Source organism: Apteryx rowi, unplaced genomic scaffold (assembly GCF_003343035.1).
Source record: "Apteryx rowi isolate R43461 unplaced genomic scaffold, aptRow1 scaffold_1048, whole genome shotgun sequence".
Lineage (NCBI taxonomy): Eukaryota > Metazoa > Chordata > Aves > Apterygiformes > Apterygidae > Apteryx > Apteryx rowi.
In genome coordinates, this window is record NW_020447251.1 from 39,022 (window position 1) to 61,490 (window position 22,469).

The window sequence follows — 22,469 nt, forward strand, 5'->3', positions numbered from 1 at the left end:
ATCCTCACTTTAGAGGAAGAGTTTTATCACAAGACCAGATCTTGTGTACCTCATAAACTGTTCGTCGTGATGCTTTGAGCCTGGCTTCAAATAAATCTCTATCCTCCAACATCCTTGACAGTCTGTTCTTATGCTCAAGGGCTTTCTCACGCTCCAACTGCAAAGTAGTGATCTAAAAATAAATAATATAAATGTATTAAAAGGAAAACCTTACTACATATTTGCATTCAATCCACCTTGGCCGCTACTGAAAGACAAATTATTTTTCCCTCTTTCAGAACCAAGCCAGAAAGACACTGCAGAATGAAACTGCAAAGCTAACACTTCCTTCTTCATACCAACTTTTTCCCACCTCCTCTGAATTGATCTGAAAAAGAGAATTATATACAGTGCAAAACCACTTTTTTTTTTTTTTTAACTCATTACCAGTGGATTTTACTATCTGAATAAAAAATTCTTACCCTTTCTTCTTCTTGTTGCTCCCACAACTCCATATCATGCACTCTTTGTTCCTCATAGGCAGTCTTTATTAACGGAATTTCTTCTAAGCGCTTTGCTCTTTCAAAATAGTCAATCTACATAAAGATAACATAACTTTAGCATGTCGTGTGCAAAGACCAAATCCAGAACGCTCGGTCCTCAACATCTCCCAAAGGAAACCCTGGTATTTGGAGACTTTTCCAATATATCTGATATATCATTGCTACATAAGGTCAGCCATAAGGCTAAGCATCAGCAAATTCCTAGGAGAGAAGGCAAAACCAGAGCAAGCACATATATGACACTCCCCCTAATGCTCTCTCAGCATCAACAATTGTTAGCTCCAGGGATTTCCTGAGCAAGATGAAGTTTTTGTATATTTAGAAGGCATCAATGGATGCCTTTTTTGCTTGCTCCCTGGAACTCGAAGAAGCATTTCAAATACAAAACATACTTTGGCAAGAAATTCTATGGCTCACTGCATGAAAACCTATCTTCTTATTTGTTCTGAACTTGGCTTCTACTCGCTTCATTTGATGTCTCCTAGTTCATTATCCCTTGCAGTCAATACAAGAACAACTGCTATCCACAGCTGCTATGCCAGGTACAATCTCATAGATTTCAGGAAAAAGGATATGATAGCAGTCACTTCCAGACATAGGAGTACTAACTTACTCAGACATTTCTCACACAGAAGCTGAACTATATCATTGATAATTCTTGTTAGCCTTCTCTCAACCTTCCAGTTCAACTGCTCTTTTTTGAGATACAGACACTAGACCTGCACACAATGCTTAAGATGCAGAAGAACCAAGATCTCACTGCTAACTGATAAGGTTAAGTTTGGAGTCCATCATTTTATACTTAAAGCTAAAGATTGGGGATTTTTTTCCCCACTTTTCCCATGTAAAATACTTTACATCTGTCTAAACTGAACATCATGCAAAAACTTTTCTTTTTACCCCATGGCTACTAAGTTTTAAGAACTTTGTAGAAAGCTTCTTGGAACATACAAGTTAATTACACTAATCAGATCACCCTTACTCATGTAAGCTTTTTTGACAGCTTTGAGAAACTCCAAGAGGAAGTCCTGCCTTACATTCCTTTTACAGAAGCTGTGCTGATCATCCCAAGCAGATCATATTTACCCAGGTGTCTATAAATTCTATTCTTTACTTTATTTTCTGCTAGTTTGTCCATCAGGCTTACAGGCCTGCAGCACCACAGATCTTCACTGGAACCTTTTTAAGTAACTGGCTTCACGCTTGTCACCTTCTAGTATCAAATCAGTTTAAGTGAGCTGAATTACCAACAGTATCTTACAATCTCTGTTTCATTTTTGAGTACACTTGGAAGTCCTGGGTGAGTATCACCTTGTCCTTGTCATATATTTCTATTTACTCTGGCAATCTGTTCTTTATACTTTTACGGTCACCCAAGTTTCAGACAAATGATCTTCTGCCACCAAGAAGGTTTCTAGCAAAGGAAGTTCCTCTGTTTCAGGAGGACTAATGCAATTAATTTATTTAGCTTCTCTGTAACAGCCTCACCATCTCTAAAGATTTCACCTTCTCTGAACACTCCCCAAATACAAGTCTTCAAAACTGAAACTCAGTTCATATACAGCTTAAGGGTCTAGTCTCAAACCAATTGCATTAACTAGAATAGATTTGTGCACTGATACTAGTAACTTGGTTGGCTTGTTATACATGTAGTGCCTCTTTTTACATTCACAAGGGCAAAACAAATTGGTAACATTTTCAACACCAACATAATATATGCCAATACAACCATTCATTATGAAGTTTTGTGTAGACAAGTTTTTTTATTCTTACTACTTTGTACCTTTTTCTCCTGATTCTTCAGACGTTCCTGGAGTTCCTTCTTCTCTTTCTCCAGCTGTTCAACTTGTTTAGCCATAATAAAGTCAGGATCCAACTCTTCAAGATCCTAGAACCAAGTGATCAATGCAAAATAAAGCAAACATTTTGTCACGATTGTGGTTTCCACTGTTCATTTAAGCTTCTCTGCAGTTCTCAATTTTTAAACTAATTTGCTTTAGAAACATTCTCAGTTTCTTTTACTCTCCTTTGGGTAATTTGTATTTTATTTTTAAAGCTCTCTAAAGGATTTATATCCCAATTTTAAATTGAGACACAATCCAGATACCCACAAATGGGATCTGAATGTCTGTTTCATATTTTAAATATTGTATAAGCAATAAGGAAAAAAACAAAAAACCAAAAACACACATCTGTGAGCCTCTTCTCAAAACAGCTGGACTTCATTCCTCCAGGTAAAATAGGTCCTATCCAAACTCAAGTCTCAAAGTTTACTCACGTTGTTGAGCAAATTAAATATTAAGTGTCAAATTGGCAGTCTCATTTTTGAGAGAGACTGTTCATAAAACCGGTTACAGTATAAAACTAGTAGAGAACATGAAATTCAGGCAGCCTAGCAGTGTAACAGCACAACACAAAAAATAACTTAGTACTTCAATAATAAGTTATGTACCTCAATATCAATATCTTTAAATGCTTTGGCTCCCAGTTCAGTCTTCTTAATCTGCTCCAAGCGCTCACGAACTGTCTTCTTTTTGATTTGTTCATGCTCTTGCAGGATACGCTCCTTCTCCCTTTCCTTTGCTTCCTGGCGCAGTCTCTCTTCTTCAGCTTTCCGAACTTTTTGTAATTCTGCTTCACGCTGTTCCAGTTCTTCTTTTTCACGCTGAATGTTTAAACTTTCAAGGCGCTCTTTTCTTTCCTCTATAGTTTGACGACGTGCAAGAATACGCTGATGCTCCTTCCTTGAATTTTTTAAGAAGGCAGTGACTGCCAGCTGATGCTGTTCTTCCTTCTCTTGCTGAATTGATATTAACGATAAGACAATGACATATGTGGCATCTCTTTAAAAAGGCACAACGAATAGCAAATACTTCTCGAAGAAAACTCAATTATTTTCATTCCCCAAACTTGACAACTGCATGAAAACACAACTGTAATTGCAAATCTAATCACTCATCCAAGTGGCATGCAGAGCAGTCAACTCAACAGAACCACGTGTACATGGAGCTGAAAGTTGCCTGCATCAGACAATGTTCTGCAACATAACTATCTTAGGTATGATACTTTCACACTCTGTCCAAAAACATTGCATATGCATATGTCTGTGATATTTAAGACTGCATTAGTGAAGGAGGGGGAACACAATGCTTATGTTGTTTGCCTCTGCATGTTTTGGCAAGCATAGCACTACCTGTGTTGTATTTCACCAGAGATCCCTTGTTTTTGATGTTGGGGGGGGGGGGTGTACACACTAACAGAAGAGGAAAATATCTTAACTGACACAAAGCGCTATCTGTGAGATAACAAAAGCACTGATTCAACAGTTTAGTATGAACACTATAAAAATCATTTAATTTATAAGTATTAGCTTGCATATAGAATATTCTTTAAACATTCTTCCCACCATTCTCCTCCAGAATACCTACAGTTCTTTGCAGAGATTCATGCTCTACACATGAAAAGGTGCAATTGTGCCAGCTCAGTGAGCTGCCTATTTTAATCAACTCCAGCAAGCAGCAAAGCATTGCAGCCCAGTCAGTTCACTGCATTCAGTTGTGCTGCTCTTGAAATCTGACCTAGCTCAGAGGTATTTTTAGTAACCTGCCACTTCTAGGACATTAAACAAAAACACTGAAACATCCATAATTTGTTGCAGACCTGCAAGCACTTGAGGTAAACGAAGGTGCCAAAATGCCAGAAATACAAAAATAAAAAGCTTAAGAAAGATTGACACATGCAAGACTGGAAATTTCAATTCAGGCCTCTCATGTACATTTTGAGAAGGTTCTAGTTATGACCAGACACTAACAAGCTGGGTGTATTTATGAATGTTTTGGTCTTCTTCACAAGCACAAATAGCTAACTACTGCTAGGCAGAATAAAATAAAATGAAAAGATGCATCTAATCTGAGAAAAAGCATTCCTTAAAACAAACTTTGTTATAAATTATCAAGTTCCTAGCTTATGTTTCTACTTAATCCAAAAGTATATAAACACAGCTCATCATTACTGCCAAATTATATCAGAATGAGTTACCATAAAAAAGGAAAAGGAGCAATACACTTCATAAAACAAACAAAGGTACATAAGCACTAACCTCTACCTTGTCAAATCTTTAAAATGCCTTATTATATTAATCATTAGGTAGCTTGATGTCTTTAGTATGCCAAGGAAAGCTAAATGAAGTAACTTTAGTGTAATATTCAAGTATGATCTCACAACTTCAAAACAAGTTTATCCTGTTAATCCAGAAAATCTGGATCTATTAGAAGAGCTGAACATATAACAGACGCAGAAGAATGCTCTGTCATTAGTAAATACATTAATGCTACACTACATTTGTATAATTGATCGTTGAGGTGTTAATATATTTCCTCTGAAGGGAGTAGACAACAGTAACAATACTGATTTCCACTGCACTGAAAGCAGATTACTTGAATGAACAGTTGTTCAGACAAGCAAAAGACTAAAAGACAACAAACGTACATCACACCACGTACTTCAGGGAATGTCAGAATTTGTCAACAATTTCAGAAGACTTTAAAAAAAATATACTTACCAGTAAGTGAGGAGGTTTAATGACTGCAAGAGCCTTTGCCAGAGCTGAGGACATAGCAGTCAACTGGTTTCTAATTTGCTCAGAGGGCATGCTTTGTAGTTGGGGGCCTAGTGGAGCATCTTCTCTAGTGCTGTAATTCAAATCTGAACCAAAACTCAGTGTTCGAGAAGTATGATCAAGGCGAACCTTTGCAAAGTGAAAAGGGGGAAAATGGTTATAAACTTACTACTTTTAAATAATTTCTCTGTTGCTCTGCCAATGATAAACATCAGTCAACTAGAGTTCTCTCTCAACTTTTCCCCATTTGTATGTACTTACTGAGTAGTAAGACAAAACAAAATTCTCTCCTTCCTTCTCTTGTATGCAAGATTAGCATACATAATTCTTCTAATCACTGTGTCAAGAGTGTTGTTTTGAGGGTGGTTTTTGTAATTGCTTGAAACCAGAAGTCAGTTTTCAGTTATGAAAGTATATCTATCTAGGAGTTTTACCAGTTCAACCCCAAATCAACCTTAAAATAAGCTAAAAGTGATGCAACTATAATGTGTTCACCAGCTCTAAGCAGGAATTACGTCCAAAAAACGTTCTTAACTATACCAGACTAGTAGAGATGACAAATTAACAGAAGAAAAATATCACTGTGAATAAACAATGTTTAATCTCCACAGGAAAAAAAGGGTTTATAAAAAGAAATATACGTATCACTGGAAAAGGCTGAGTTTTCAATAATTCTATGAAATGAACACTGCAGGATGAATCCTTCTTGCCTCTTCCTCCACGTTAGCAATACACGAAACAAGAATCCTGCCCCTAATGCTGCCAATTTCAACAGGTCTAAAGTATCAGCTGAAGCTATGTTAACCTAAATGAATCAGCTCAGCTTTATCTAAAAAGTAAATGGATAATTATTAAGCAATCTGAACTAAAAGTTATTCATATCTCATCAATACCTTAAACATTTCATTACAGGTCATTCGATACAGACAGCTTTAGCCATAATGGTATCTTCAATAGCAGCTGAAAAGTCTCGGTCATTGGTGTTTTATTTCAGTTATTTGGTTAGACAAAAAAAACCCCAACATTCGGGACTGCCAGCTCTTCAGTCTTGCACAACTGATCTAATTCTGCATATTCAGACATTCACATTCAAATGTTCTTATTTGTCAGACTTGTTTCAGGAGTTTCTGGACTAAATGATTGGAGCCCACAGGACAAGTTTCACCAAATTTCATTTCAACTTCTACTCTGCACTTATACTACACTTATAATAATTTTTGCACTGCACTTATATGTAATCACTGTGCTTATATTCATATCGCACTTATATTAATTGTTGTTCACCTAAATCAGAAAACCACACCAGATTTAACAACTAGGAGTTAATTACATGCATTGCCACTTGCATCTTTTTATTCTAGTTTATCTCCTCCTTCTTCAGGACCAGTTATCTTCACTGGGTTCAATGTCAAACCAGTTAAGTTTTCATCCAATGTGACAGAATTCACACATCATTTCACAGAAGTCTTTTTGTAGTGCTTACTTGTAAGTCACAATGTCTGGCTGCATCTACAATAGCACGTTCCAACTGGAAGGCATCAACAAAAGGAACCAGGTTAACCAGACGAGAAAATTCAATGCTTTGATAAATCTGGGCCACCTGTATGTGAAAAGGAGCATTAGGTATTTTTCCACTCATTAGAAAGAGATCAGAAATACAAGTCGTTAAAGGCACTATAAAGCTAATTTGCTAAACTGTCAATAAATGATGCATACATATTAATAAAGCTACAAATACTCCTTCAGCATTTTACTTCCGTATTGTATTCAAACTTAACCTAAGATTAAATATTATTCCTGAATGGGTTCTTTGTATGAAGGAGACTGGCAGCAGTAACTACATACAGCTATGCTGCTAATTAGCCTTCAACTATTTCTTTAGCACATCAGAAATAACACTGCTCATCACTCGTAATGAAAGCAGGTCAATGAAATGTGCATTTTGTAAGACAGCTAATAAAAAAAAAAAAGCTCAAGAAAATCCTACCCAAAACTTACTCCAAATAAAGTTTTAAGAAACAATAAATTACTTTAAACAAGATTTCACAGACCTATAATGAAAAAAATCTAAGCAACTGTATGCAACCACTATTAAAATTAAGCATGGTTGCTATGGCTGTGTCTTCACAATGTAGAAACCTGAGGGTGTAAGATACACATTGGAAAAAATATTTCAAAGTCAGAATGGTCTGCTATTTGATGGAATAATTTACTTCAACATCAACGTTTCCAGCTTAGGATTTTTCCAAAGCATTTTCTAACTTACATATACTTATGAATGTACATCTTCCTTATTCATACCTGCTGCAGAAGTCGAAGAATGGTATTGTTTTGCAGGTGAGGAACATAGAGTTGCAGTTCAGGCTCCTTTTCAGCTTGATCTTTCACCCAGTTCAGAACCTATCACAATTCTTAGAAGTTATTCTATCTGCATTGATCCTAGAAAACTTCAACTTTTAAGCAGGAAGCATGGTTCTTGCACACTTCCGTTTTACAATTCACGAAACAACAGCACTTCTCTCCAGATGCCAGGTTATTTTACTGAGGTAAATCTTTTGATTGGAACACTTGCTTCTAATGAATAGCTAACATTTTTTGTATGAAGGTGACTGATAGCACTGGCAACAGTAAACACACTGCTAATTTACCTTCAAGTTCTTAGCCCCTCAAACGTATTTGTTCCCACAAAGGAAAAGAGTATGATGTGACTGATCAACTGCAGAATATACATTAATATAATCAAAAAGATCTCACATTATTTTACCTCCAAGATTCTACATTTCAAAAGTAAAATCAGACTACGGTCGATTTTTCCATTTCCCACACAATTTATTCACGAACAAAAGTTTTTTCTCATTCCTACATCATTAAACAAAATTCAACTCATTATCATTTCCACCCACAATAACTTCTGAGAAGTTCCCAAAACTCTGCATCTTTATGGATGCCCTCTGTATAGTACCTCAGAGACCTAGATAAACTTTCATTTCATTTTAATAATCTGGTATGCTATCTATATCATCTGCTACGTATGTGTATTTGTAAAGGAATCTGGCCAAATAAAGGTCACTATTAAAAATTTGGGGGGGGCGGGGGGGGGAAGACATGGACAACTAGCTGGTATTTACCACCATCAAATAGTACACTAGTAGTCCAGACCAATGATTATATATGCAGAGCTACAAAACTTACCTTGCTGACACGACTACATAACTTTAGCGGGTGAAAGTCTACTTCAAGCCAATTGTAAAGTTCTTTCACTTCTGGAACAACATACTGCACTACATTGAACCTTACCTACAGTCAACAAAAAAACAAAGAGGTCAAAATAAATACAACATTATAAAATTCTTAAAGTATAGTTATTTGTTATTCAAGAAGTTAAATAGGCACATGTACCTTTTGATACAAGACACTTTTTTTGTTAAAATACAAAACATTCGTAATTGCACTGACAATAACTACACTACACCATTTAACTGTTTCCATTTACAAATGGAAAAGTAGACAAAAAACACCCAAACAAGAAAATATTGACTAGCGTACCATCCTCAACTTATTACACATTTCTAAAACGCAAATGAAGACCTACAGTCCTACTGCCCATACATGTAGGCCTACATCTGAACTAAAACAAATATCTCAGTTCACAAGTAAACTAAAGTTTTAAACTGTTTTTAAGACAAACTGGAGAACTGCCAGAAGGTCAATTAACACAAACTATAAAGTGAACTACAAATGTAAGTTTTAGGCATGCATACATCTGGAAGGGTCTGAAGACAGATACATCTAACATTCCTTCAAGTTAAGCCAAAGGAATTTTTCATAACTACTTAAGTCCTTCCTGTCCAATACTTGACATCTGACTTATTCTTATCCAAAAGATACTTAAAACCAAAAAAAAAAAGAGAAAAAATTTGTGTTCAATTAATTACACCTCCCCTTAGTGTAGGAAAAAACAAAGTTCTAGCTCAAAACTTTTTCCAGAGCCCCTCTAAAAGTTTCAAAACAAGAGGTCTGTTTTTTTGGTTAATATGACGGACAATACTGAACGTTAACCTTTACTTCACACAAAGATTCAGGCCTCCCTTTATTGCTACTCTTATCAAACAGTTCTTCTCATGGATCTGAAATTTTAACACTATACCATAAGTCATATAATTAATCATAAGGCTGTTTTTATTTTGAAACTGATGCCTCATACCTAAGTGCAGTGCTTCTAGAAGGAAAACAGATTCAGTGTTCAAAAGCTTCTCACACAAGCATCACTACCTACCATATCATTAATAAGACTGCCACGTGTAGGTGGGGCCTGAAGACCCAACAGGGTTGCCAGACGCCGCTGTTTTTCAACAATAATGCCATCCATGTCCAGAAGGCGAGCAATATCAGTTCGCTCAGGAGTTATAGGAATCGACAGAGTGGCCAAAAGGACTCGAGTGGACATCCTGTTGACAAAGTATAACCACAAAAGATGAAATGCATGAGAACAGTAATTACTTCTTTTTCATATACAAACCAATTCAAGAATAGGGAATGATTAGAATTGATGCTGAAAAACCGTGTAAAAATACCAGCAATAATAGAAAAGATGGCATCTGTGCAGTAAGAGTACAGCATGCAGTGCTCTTCAGCACTCAGAAAAGAGATTTTGATAACGTGTTTTTATTACTTATGTGTGTATACATGTGTACGCATGTGTACAATGTGTAGAATAAGAAATCTAAGACTTCTCTGTCATAATATGCCATAATATCAAGATATTATGAAATAATTAAAATAATAGAAAGTAGAGATTTTTCAGATTTAACTGCAAATCCATAAAAATCATTTTGATTGAATTGATTTTTAAACATTACTGAAAAAGTTGGATGTACTTTTTGATGTTACAGTGCAAATGATTTTTCTTAAGAACTTAAGAACACACTCCTGTATATATTAACTTTCAGGACAAGTTTACACTAGCCATATCGCAAAGAAAACAAAAACACAGATACTTATTAATTTGCTTCGATTCCCAGACAGTGACAGAAAAGGAAGTTTAACTCAGGTGATCCTGACGTTTGCTTTACCTACACTGTAGCTCTGTAAAATATCCTTCTTGCTCTAGATTTCTTTTAGGGACAATCAGTACTGGCCCCTTTAAGCAAAGCTGCTCATACCCAAGCATATGCCATCCACTTCTTCTGGGGTACAATTTAATTTATTTTTGAACTTAAGAGGTTAAAAATAGATTCTATGATCACATTAACTATCCTCACCTCTGCATCTCCTCTTGTGTGAGATTCTTCCGCATTTCTCTTGATAAGTGATAAAGTCGGTGAAGTGTGGATGCATGAAAAAGAGCGTTTCCTGATTTCCAGAAAACAGTTGAAACTTTGTGATAATAATTTGCCATCAGCTGTGGTTTGGGTGGTTTCTTCGACAGTGCGAATAACCCATGAATATCCTCCACTGCTTTGAAAGCTTCCTAAAGAAAGAAACAAATACACTACTTCAAGGAAGTTATTTGCAACTGCCAAAAAAGTGAAAAATATGCATTCACTGAAGGCTTTTATAAGACTGTAATACAGGCTCTGAAAGCTGTGAACTTCAGCTTTGCCAGCTACATGAAATCAAGTATTTCCTACCCAATAAAGAAATTATTTGCCCCAGAGAAATCTGTTAACTCCACCTGCTACAATTTGTTAGTTAAAGATTATTTAATTTGGATAATTTTCTGAAAATTGGTTTCTTTCAGATTTTTAAGCTAAAAAACAAGAAAACCCTCAGAATATCAGAATATCAGAAATTTTCAGACCAACTCTGCTATTTGCTCTTTTCATCATTTTCCATATAAAGCATGTTTGTGACCAAAAATGGGTATAGTTCCCCTAAAAATATATATAATCACCTTAGAAATGCCTTACATGTAATTACTTACACATCTAAAAAGGAAATAATGTAACAGAGAAAGTTTTCCAGATGCACAAAAACTAAAAATCATGTCTTAGGATTTTTAACTAATTTGACATTAGAAAGGTTGCAAAAGAAAAGCATGTCTTGGAAAAGTTTCCTTTGATCGCGCTCTCATTGGGCAGACACTAGCATACTTCAAATAGCAGTGCTGGGGCCCCAGCCTGACAGACGTTAGTGTTTACCAGCTACTTCCCAGTGACCTAGTTCACGGGAATGCAAAATGTCAGAAGAGAAGACATCATAATCAACTTTCATTTTCACGGCTTGAACAGACTTCAACCACTTCACTATTAAATACTACCAGCAGAAGCTTGCTTTGAAATGCTATGTGAAAACAGAAATTCCAGGAACATCAGACTTTAAATATTCAATATGCATGTAGTATCACAGTCTAAAAATATAAACTTTATTCTTCAGCTATTATCCTGTCTTTATTATGGCATATATAGCATGAAACACAACCTGAGTGGAACAGATTCTGGAAAAGCTGAAGATTACACTGTGATTACAGGAGTCCTGCTGCATACCTGCCACAGTTCCATGCTAATAGCACTGTCAAGCTGCACAAGCCTGGTCTCCAAGTGCATCGACTGACTATCGGGATTGTTGAGGTTGATTGCCGTGCTTTGGTTATGATGACGCTGGATCTGCCCCAAATGCATTCTCAGGTTATCACAGAGTTTACGGAACTCAGCCTTACGCGTGTACTGCAGGCAGAACTTAAAAGCTGCAAAAATGAACAATATAAATTAGTAATGCTAACCAATGCTGATTTCACTGTAATCCTAAATGACATTCAAATACGAAAATTAATATGTTTGAAGAATCTTAATTTATAGTCCAAAGACATATAAAACAAGACATACTCTAACTCTCATGTAACTCTCATTGTCTCAGTAAGTGAAAATGCAGAGCACTACCATCCTGACCTCAAAAAATTGAGATGCTTCTACATAATTAAGCCCAAGGCATAGATACTTTGCATCTCTTTAAAATGCTCTAATTTAAGCAGGGTTTCTTGTTTTTATTTTGAACTTAGTGCAAATAAAATTCTGTGGCTGGCAGGAATTAAGGCTTTGGATTTGTAGAATGTGGGGAAAAAATCTCAAGCCTTTTAAATATGGTAAGCTAAATGAAGCTTTCAAAAGAATGGAGATGACACAGGAAAAAAAAAAGTTGTCTTTGATCCCATAATTTCTCCGTCAAAAATCTGCTTCCACTGGGCCACTGCCACTCTAAATTCTAAAGTTTCTCTACCAGTAACTGGTAAAAGAGAAACTCTTGACACTGCAGCACAAAGACTTAAACATAATAAGGCACCTAGAACTCATCTGACTGTCACCTTTCCTAATGTACTTGCACAATTTGAGTCCAGTTAAAAATGTAACAGCTTCTTTTTCAAAAATAGAGCCCTAAGCCATACACATAAAGGAAAAATTTTTTCCACTTTTTTTTTTTTGATAAAAGACCATTTCCTATCACCTTCCAAATAATATTTTCCTAAGTTATTTCTGTGTCAAAATGTATAGCTTATGGTAATTTTAGAGTACCCTTTAATGTATGCTACTTCCTGAATTTAGTTGACACAACATACATCAATGGAAAGCACATTTGCCATTCCAGCTAACAAAGCGAAAAACGAGCCTAATTTTGATCACTAAGTAACAGAAAACAGAGACACAGCACTACTAATTCTTAGTGTCAGTATAGCCAGGAAAAAATAACTTTTTCCTTGAATGTTTTGTTACAAGAAAAGATTGAGAACCCCACTAATTTTAAGGAATCTTTGTAATTTTAAGAATACTATGTGCATACATACATACATTTAAGAAATTAACATATTTTCAACTCTGAAGCAATATCCAAATAAAAATAACTTGTAATTTTGTAGTTTTACAATATGTAACATTGGAGTCTTAAATCTCATTATACTTTTGTTTCCACCTTTTCAACTTACCTTGCTGTGCAATATCATGGTACAGACGTTCCACTCTAGAATTATTTCGGAGAAGATCCAAACATTGTCTATATGATTCCCACAGAAATTTAACCCAAGGTGTCAAAAGCAGTCGGTCAGTACGATCCTGAGTGTCTTCCCCACTTACAGCACTCAAAAGAACACTACAATCGAGAGGGGTGGGGGGATTAAAAAAAGAATTATTTTATTCCCCAGAATTCCTGTTTTTCAGGATCTAAGATGAGAGCAGAGGAATCTGAATGTCTCATAAGAAATCTATTGCTAATTTTCAAATTGCTCCCTCAGATTTTTCCTTTAAAGGATGCAAGGTTATCTTTGCTTGTTTGCTAATTTCAAACTTAGGCCCCTGCATACATGACTGACACATATATGCTCCAGAGATAACAGAGGCCTCGGGGTTTGCATGTCCTTCACATGAGTAAGCCAAAGGAAACTAATTCTGGGATTCTCACCTTCCCTCTTCTACCAGGCAGCAGCTGACTGTGCTTCTGTTAGATTCAAATACCATTATCTGCTCGGATACTTCCCTGCTTGCTGAAACTTCCTTCTTCAGTCACCCGCAGTGCTACCAGAGGGAGCTCACTTGAACTTGTTGACATATGACACAGCAGAAATCAGATATTCCATTGCCTTATGATTTGCATTTCCTCCAAAAAAAGACCCCTGTATTATCACATATAAACAGTTCAACACACTCTCTACCTTTTATTTCTAACCTTAACTCAGTTCACCTTTTTCTGTTTTTAATTTTGTCAGCAAGCAAACTGTAGGCCAATCAAGGATAACTTTACACCCCAGTACTATTCTAACAAAATTCAAGCGTGACTTTACCTACCTACACACTTTGGCAAAAGTATCACTTTGTCTGCTTAATCACCCATCCTGTGATACTTAACAGGATCCTATATAATTGAGCGTACCTTATTATAAATTATGCTAAACGTCAATTTCTCTCACTGCTCAACCAACAAAAATCCCTCCAGCCATCACCTCAACATACTATTTTCCCCAAATGCTTACACACTGGTAACAAGAACACATTCACATTAAAAGTATGAAATCCTTTTAAAATTCTGACATGAAAAATGGACTGCTAAAGGTGTCAGAAGTAAGATCTGACAATTCTGCTTTTAGTGGCCCCTCGTTCTACGTTCCATCGTTCACAAAAAATAAAGGACTGGAAGGGATTCCTGAGACACTAAGACAAATTCCACTGCTATCGCCAACATTATCCCTTACACTATGTAGTCCTGTGTCTCCCCACTCCTGCCAATGATAAACTTAAAGAAGCATCTTACCTTCTCTCAGCTTTCATTTTTAAAATCCTTTCTGGATTCAGCTTCTAATATAAACTGTCAATTCTTGTAACTCTCCAGCTACCTTTTCCTACATTGCTTCCAGTTCTAGTTCAACTTTCTTGAGTGTTAATATTACATGCAATACTAAAGATGAAATTTCAGCAGTGCCTTCCTCAACAAATCAAGCAGAGAATACAGAGAAAAAGAATAACAGGAAGTCTAGAAAACATGACCTAAGAAACACTGAAAACTCAGATTGTTCAGCTGAAAAAGTGTGACTGAGACATTTTTTAGTCCTCAGATACATAAAATAGCAACAAGGAAAGAGTCAGTCAGTCTTCAATGTCTAGGTATTGATGGGATTCCTCTGTAACAGAGAATATTTCAATTAGACATAGGCAATAACTTTTTATTGTTAAGGACAATAAAATATCAAAATATGGATTGGTAAGGGAGGTTGAGGAATTGCTATTATTGAAGAATTTAAAAGAGCAGGTTAGACAAGTGTCTGTCAAGAAGATTTTAAATTACAATTTATCATGACTCAGTGTAGATGGAAAGATTCAGTAGCCTCTTCAGGTCCTATTTTATGATTAGTTTATTTAGATCTTGGTCTTCACCAGAGTAGAGCACCTGAAACATGTTAGTATTGAAACTGCTTTTTCATTGCCACATGGCTTTGTAATCCTGAAACAACCACTAAAGACACAATTGTAACCTTTTCATTTTTTGCAACCAATGAGCACCCAGCTTATACAGGACAGCCTTGCAGTTAACATTTAATCCATGGACTTCTACTCCATATCTTTGTGAATTGTATTTGACTACTAAAACTCCACTCCTCATGGTCACCTACGCAAGACAAAAATGTCCTCCACAGTGACAGTTTCTTCCAATTTTGTATCTTCAGCAAACTTCTCTAGTTTCTATGCCAGGATTTTCCTTGAAAGAATTCACAGTAACACCCCTCCTGCTTCATCTCTCCTTTTATCATTGCATGCTGTCAGCTTCTCATTACGCAACATCTTAGTCACTTCCAACTCAACTGAAAACATCCCTTCTGGCATGGCTTTATTTTTTCCTCAGGCTAGATCTCCAGCATTTCTTTAATCTAAAAAATTCAATTACCAAAAAAGTTACCAGATTAATCTAATGGCATCTACCCTTTGGCAAACTTGTGCTGATTTTTTTCCCCTAATTTTTAACTCCATGTACTACTTCTTTCAAAAGTCATTCTAAAGACCTAAAAGTTGCTATGACCAAGATAACAGATCACCAGCTGTTCAGACCACTACTCATGCTTACATAGGGATGATGAGAAAAAATGTACTCTCTACTCAGATGGATATCTGCAACATCTTTAGTAGAATCATTTCATACTGTACTTGAAATTTCATCTGCTAGTATTTTCAAAACTCTACGGTAAAAATTATCCTTCCACCCAACACAAAGAGAAAGCTGACCTTTCCCTCCACCTCAGACAGGGTAATTTCCTTGTTCCCCAAAACTATCTTCCTTCTATTCCAGCATCAACATTCTTACAAAAAACAGATGCAAAGTATTGCTTTAATCTTCAGATCACACCTAGCATGGCTAATCCCAAACCACTTCCTCAGAGAATTTTAGCATTATTTTTCCTAGAATTCTCCATTTGTGGCTGAAGATCCTTTTGTTATGTCTTTTAGTATCTTCTGCGAGGTTTAATTTGGTTTGACTTATGGAGATTTTAATTTATTCCCTACATTTCTTGATTTCTTAAGGATATGGATAGATATCTTCTTCCAAACTCAGTTGGAAAGACTGAAAACATTACTTGCTCCCCACTTGTCACCTCTTCTCTGCAGATGGCACCACATACATAGCTCTATCAGCAGAGTTAATGTGAGCATTCCCTAAATCAACAGATTCATCTGAAGGACATAAATATGCACTTTGAGCCGACCTCACTTTGCCTGAAGCTGGTTAGGAAGGTCTCCCACAAACCATTCTGACAACAGAACAGTGACTTCTAGCAGAGCAGAAGAAACCAGCAACTGGAGAGCGGTTACACCATAACCTGGCACTGCCTGCTTAAGCTGTATGCTAAGTGAAGGTCAATACACTAAGGTAGATATATTTACTGATCAGTCCTCTTTTCCATTCTTCCCAAGTTCTTCTGTTTCCCCTCTTTAGATGATTTTCCCATCCAATTAACCATAACACTCAGAACTCACTTTTTACACCCTTCCTTCTATTATCTCATCAATTACCTAAACAAGTGTAAAATAACATTAGCTTTTGTTTATACATGCACAATTTGGTGAAAAAGTCTGAAGTCATGGTCAGGAATGAACTTAGCCCTAATATAATTAATAGCATTTGTTCACCAATCAATAATGAACCATTTACAGTAATTAATTCTCCAACACATTACAAGTTTTTCTATGTAGATCCAAGTAGACCCCAGAAAGTGGGCCTGGTTTCCAGAACAGTTCTCACTGTACCTATTTTTTATTTTCTTTACTATAGTGGTTTTGATTCACTGATTTTTGTTCAATTCAGGCTACTCCTTCCATTTTTTCCTCCCCCCCCCCCAACCTCTAGAACATCATTAGTATCTCAGTCAATCTCTTCAACCTTATTCTTGGTTTTCTGAATGGCCAATACTCCAATTGCAACTGCTGTCCTACCACATTTTTATTACTCCTATACTTTCATCCTATAAATTCACATTTTCTTTCTTCTGCTGCCTATCTTTCTACCTATGGATATTCATTTTATCCATTTCTGGATCTGATGCTTTAACCAATCTTCAGGTCCACTTAAAAAGATGTCTCCACCCATACAACCAACTCTAGAAGAGGCTGGTCAAATAACTCTTATTCTTCCTTCTGAGTATGGATCCTTCCTGCTCTTATGTATCATCATCAGTACTCCTTGCACACTGACCCCTGGCTCTGTCCACCACCTTTTCCTCTCTTCTGGGGTACAGAGGCTTCTCTGTTTCTTTCCCATTCACCTTCTGTTTTTGCTAGTTTCTTTTCTTTAATTTTCTGTGAAGCAAACCTGTTTCTCAGCTCTGTGTCTCCTCCATTAGCTAGTCTCTTCTGTCTTGTTCCAGCAGTCACACATTTCTATGGGTCACCCTCCTCATACAGCGGTTCATCTTTCAGCCTAGCATGTAAAACTGAAATTACACACACAGTCTCTCTCTTCCATCATATCCTTATCCACAGTCATTTCCAGCTGCATTTCTAGTCCTCAAGTCTTCTGTGTGCTCTATCCGAAAACACTTTGTATCTATATAGCTCTTACTAGGTACCCTTTTAAGCATAATATCCAGTCTGCAGTTTCTCTATCCAGCTACTTCTGACTTGTCAATATTGTGAATCTTCTCCTCCACTCCCTTAGTCATGGTTTTCATTTTCATTCTTTACTTCATTCCTACCTTTAAAGAAAGAAGTGTGGGAGAAGAAAAAACAACACTCCTAAAATTATTTCTACAAATTCCCTAGCTGTTTGCTAGTTCCACTGGGGTCTCTGCTGTCTCTGCTATTAAGGCATTTAAAAAAAACGTAACTGTACTATCTACAATACAACTATGTTAAAAAACAAGGATAGTAGTGCACAAAAATAAAGTCACACATTAAAAATTTAGAAAATGTGATACGCCATTTATATAATAAATTAGCTTTCCTGGCACTGCTGATTTAACTGCACCACACAGCTCATATTTGCTCACAGTGCAAAATCCATAGTTCAAGAATTGTAAGTTTGGAAATTATTTTAAGACATACTACTTGAAAGAACCAAGTTAAGTCTCAACTAGAGAATGTTACAATGTCATTTTAGTTGTCTTACTACATATTCATACCCTAAAGGTATTCAAAACATCTGCTGGAGATCTGAAAATCCTTGTGCCAGTGCTCTACAAACAGAAAAATAAGAATATTTTGCTGTGAAGGGCTTACATTTTAAATAAAGGCCTCCTACCTTTCTGGTGTTTGAATGTTATCTAAGTCTTCTATATCCAGTACCATCTGCTGTGATTCTTCCTTAGCTGCTTCTGTTTTTTCTTCAGCTAATTTTAAATAGGCTCGAACAACATCCTCTAAAGATTTGATGTTCACCTACAGCAAAGGCAGAACATTTAAGATAGTTCCCCCCGCAACAGACAGCAAATATTTAAAATGTATATTCTATAAAAACAGGAACATCTAAAAAGCAGATTTAATCTAACTCAAGACTAGTTAGTTATTTTTTTAGGTCATATTGGCTGACATATACCATGCTGCAAACAATAAATAAATTTCAAAAGCCATACCTGCTGGCAAATATTCTTGTACTGGTACAGTCCTTCTTTTGCCAGATGACTCTTGCGGAGATCCACACAGAGCTCTAGGTACTTCAGCATAATCGGCTCGTGAATCTTTTGCCATGTTCGGTGTTTTTTGCTTTTCATAACATCATAGAGAACATCAAGGGCAGGCTGCTTTTTGCCAACCTCAAGGAATTCTGAAAGTAAAGTCTAATTAACAGAAGAGTTGCAAACCAAAAGATTTGTGATTTTAATGCTTAATATTGTACACTTTTAGAATTTAAACAACTCTAACCAAAGTCCATTGATGGTTCAATTTAGCTGGCCATACCAAAAATGCTGGCAGATGCAACTGTGGCAGCAGTTTTTCAATTACATAACTGGAAACCAACTGCAAACCCCTCCATTAACATAAGAATTTCAGGTAGATACAGAGATGTCTCTCTATCCATCAGTGCATGACTGGACACTTCATACATATTAATAAAATATATGCATCCAATTTTAAAGCTAGTTTCATCAAGAAGGACAAAGAATACACCCCATGAGCCTTGTAGTACAGTGCCTACTAATGTCATTCAGCAAGGTCCAAACTATGGCAGTGAATTTGGCTTAAGTCCTGCCCTCAAGCCTTTACTCTTAACTATCTGATAAAAAAATTAAAAATAAAAAAAATTCACTCTGAAAAGTTGTTTTGGATTTTATTTTTATTAATTCAGACTGGTTTATTGATTCAGTTTATAGAACAGTTAAACTAATAGCTTTTTTGGCCTAAACGAAGAGGCAGGAATTTTTTACATCATCCTTGCTGCTGAAACCACTGTCCTTTTGACAGCCCTAAGCAGCTGCTGTTACTAACACAATCTCTCAGCATCACAGCAACTCCCATCCATGATATACCACATGTTCTCCTCAGTACAAAATACACTAAACCATCCAGAAGCAAATATTGAAGCAGCACAGTCATCTACCAACATGCATACAGGCCCTACACTAGGGGCATTCTTAATCGCACAAAGGCAAAACAAGAGAATGCTGAGAACAGGAAGCAAAAAGCATTAAAAAAGAGAAAGGGGGAAAGAAAAGAGGATGAGAGAATAAAAAAAAGGAAATAAAAATCAGAGTATAACTAAAAGGAAACATATTCTCAAAGGAAGAGGTATGGAGTACTTTCCATGAAGTACTTTAGAAATGACTACATTCCTAGAGAAAGCATGTCAGAATGGATTAAAGAGGGAAAGTAAGGGCTGTTCACAGTGCTCACGTATTCAAACAGAGCTTCAAAAAGAGGAGGGAGCTTGCTGTCCACTCATCATCCATGTTTCAAAAAAAAAAAAAATTATAATCAGAATTCTAGGATTTGGAATGTTAGAACTGAAGCTAAACTTGGCTAAAAGTTATAGTCCAAAAACAGCAGTGGTATTTTAATTATGAACCATAATACCATATATTCAGTGATTAATTTATTTAAATAATGAGCTTGCATAGGATAAGCTTGTTCCTTTATAGATGAAGTTTAGGGTTACATTTAAAGATAAATAAGGTTACAATGTAAGTGTTCAGCAGTTTTTTTGATTACTCACCAAGAGAGTTTTAATAAAGCTATAGTCCATCTCATAATTTCAGCTGTTATTCTATCTCAGGGCTGCTTTGGAAGCAATTACTGCTCAGCTTTACGATCTTTTATTTATGAAAATAAACCTGAAGAGCAGGCTGAATTCTTGCAACAATGCTAGGCTGCTCCAACCATGAATCTCAGTGGTTGAAAACCAACTGGACAACGCACAAAGTTAATTCATATTGTTTTGAAACTTTTAATTAATTCTAGTTAAGCAAGTTCTTGCCAGTAAGTCAAATAATTAAGGCTAATTTAACAAAGACTTTCATAAAAGCACAAAGTGAACCTAAAAAGTCAAATACAGCACACATCACTCCACCTTACAGCTGAAACTGTAAGTTAGAGAAACAAATTGTAACAGACCAAATTTAAAGTGTTAGCTCCTGAACAGCTCTCAGAATGCCTTTTTTTCCTTCCTATCTGTTATATCATGGATATTGTTATATATGTTAAAAGGTATCCAAAAACAAGAATTAAACTTCTGACTGGACATGAATTAGCTGATATGCACGAACAACTAATCTAGTGTTAACCGAAGTCCTTAAGTAAGCTAAAGTTTCAATGTGAAAAAACTAAGTTGTTACAGAAGCTGACTAAGATGTCATACGTTATCTAATATCTCTATCGCAGAGCAGGCTCAATATCTGCAACAACACAACACTGCCAGAAGTTGCATTACATCCTTGACTACAAAACAATGGCAGATATTAACGATAGCTAAGGGTTGGCTTTGACCTACATCTGCTGTTTGGGAGGAAAAACAATCTTTCTTAAAATATACACATCTACAATCATTCAAGCTCTTTTTGCTTCTGAACATCCTGTATGTATGTTGAGGTCATTAAGGAACCCAAAGCATAAAATACATCTAAATGCCAACTTAAGCCTTACATATAAACACAAAAACTAAAACTCAGGAAACTGCTCTGAGTTTCCTAAGTTTGAAACATCAGTTTAACACTAAAGTGCTTTCCATGACATGTAATTTAGCTTAGGAACAATTTCTCACCCTTTATTATACTCAGACATGGCTAGATTGAGGCCTCTACAGTTTTACAAAGCCTTGACCTTTCTTGTCATTTTTTTCTAGTCAGTTTACTGAAGTTTAGGTTTCTTTGCATTTGTCAAGAGTACACTTTTCTCCCCCAGTCCTCCAACTCATTAGAATTTAATGGACTTGCAGCAGTACAAGAAATATCAGTTTAAAACCTTGCACTGTTCTTCAAGACCAGGAAAGAGAAAATAAAATCTAAGACTTAAAGAACAGTTTATAATCAGTATAGTAACAATGTGACTTGTTCACCAAGGAAGTACAACTTAGACTTTAATTAAAAACTTCAGAATTCCTAGGTAGAGTAAATACTTTGATACATGCACCTTTACCAGTAAAAAGATGTATATACAACTTCCTCACAGGATACACTGGACCCAATTTTCTCTTTTGTTTAGGCAGAAATGATTTTAAAAATAACTTTAAGTTAGAATTTTTGAGGATATTCAGTATTTTATTTAACATTTTCTTGTTGTTAGARAATTGAATACCTGAGCTAAACAGAATTCCCGGACTACCCAGCCTCTTCAGGTGTCATTTTAAGATCCATATATCATCTGTAATTTTGGGGTGTCTTTATATCTGCATCTTGCAAGCAGACCTGTACTGATGAGAATTCTAAGTGGTCTCTTGCTGACCGCTTAAATAGGTTGCTATAAAAAAAGAAATACTAAAGCTGTACATTTAACCTGAAAGGCATCAGCCTGCATAACATTTAAGGAGTTTAATAATCTGCCTTCTCGCTAGAGTCGCTAATGAGTAGTAGGATTACTAAATGTGAAGCCTTCATAGAAAAGCACGTCCTGAGACGAGATCAGGTGTGAAATCATTCTGGAGCCCAGGTAAAAGCCGAGCTGGACACATCCGAGCAGCTGCGCGCGAGTGCCGCTGCAGCGCGCTGTACACACGGGGAGCCAGCCCTCGGGCGGGCAGAGCCATTCGCCGTCTTCAGAAACGACAGCAATGTCGCCGCGATACCGCGCGCACCGGCACGAGGAGGCAGCGGCGCTGGGCCGCAGAACCACCCCTTCGCCTGCACCCCTTCGCCGGGGCCTGCCGACCACCTCCGCCCGCCCGCAGGGGGGCCCGGGGGCCCCGCGGGGAGGCGG

The 22,469-nt window shown here is 36.5% G+C and overlaps 1 protein-coding gene and 1 non-coding gene across 4 annotated transcripts in view; both read right to left on the reverse strand.

Moving 5' to 3' along the window:
* EIF3A (eukaryotic translation initiation factor 3 subunit A) overlaps positions 1-22,469 on the reverse strand; it is a 36,096-nt gene that overhangs the window by 13,111 nt on the left and 516 nt on the right. Inside the window, exons 2-15 of one of the 3 annotated variants that reach the window (XM_026068367.1) lie at positions 18,698-18,888; positions 18,367-18,503; positions 13,076-13,239; positions 11,646-11,845; positions 10,422-10,630; positions 9,437-9,608; positions 8,353-8,457; positions 7,462-7,560; positions 6,644-6,760; positions 5,104-5,289; positions 2,995-3,342; positions 2,326-2,430; positions 462-575; positions 50-172 (exon numbers count right to left, since the gene is read on the reverse strand). In XM_026068367.1, coding sequence (XP_025924152.1) covers positions 50-172; positions 462-575; positions 2,326-2,430; positions 2,995-3,342; positions 5,104-5,289; positions 6,644-6,760; positions 7,462-7,560; positions 8,353-8,457; positions 9,437-9,608; positions 10,422-10,630; positions 11,646-11,845; positions 13,076-13,239; positions 18,367-18,503; positions 18,698-18,888 — 2,270 coding nt within the window. Of the gene's footprint in view, positions 1-49; positions 173-461; positions 576-2,325; positions 2,431-2,994; positions 3,343-5,103; positions 5,290-6,643; positions 6,761-7,461; positions 7,561-8,352; positions 8,458-9,436; positions 9,609-10,421; positions 10,631-11,645; positions 11,846-13,075; positions 13,240-13,548; positions 14,737-18,366; positions 18,504-18,697; positions 18,902-22,469 lie in introns of those variants that run through there. The other 2 variants (XM_026068375.1, XM_026068382.1) reach the window with 2 other exon arrangements.
* LOC112967351 lies at positions 6,969-7,101 on the reverse strand. The gene has a single exon (XR_003253934.1). It is a non-coding gene; the product is annotated as a small nucleolar RNA SNORA19 (small nucleolar RNA).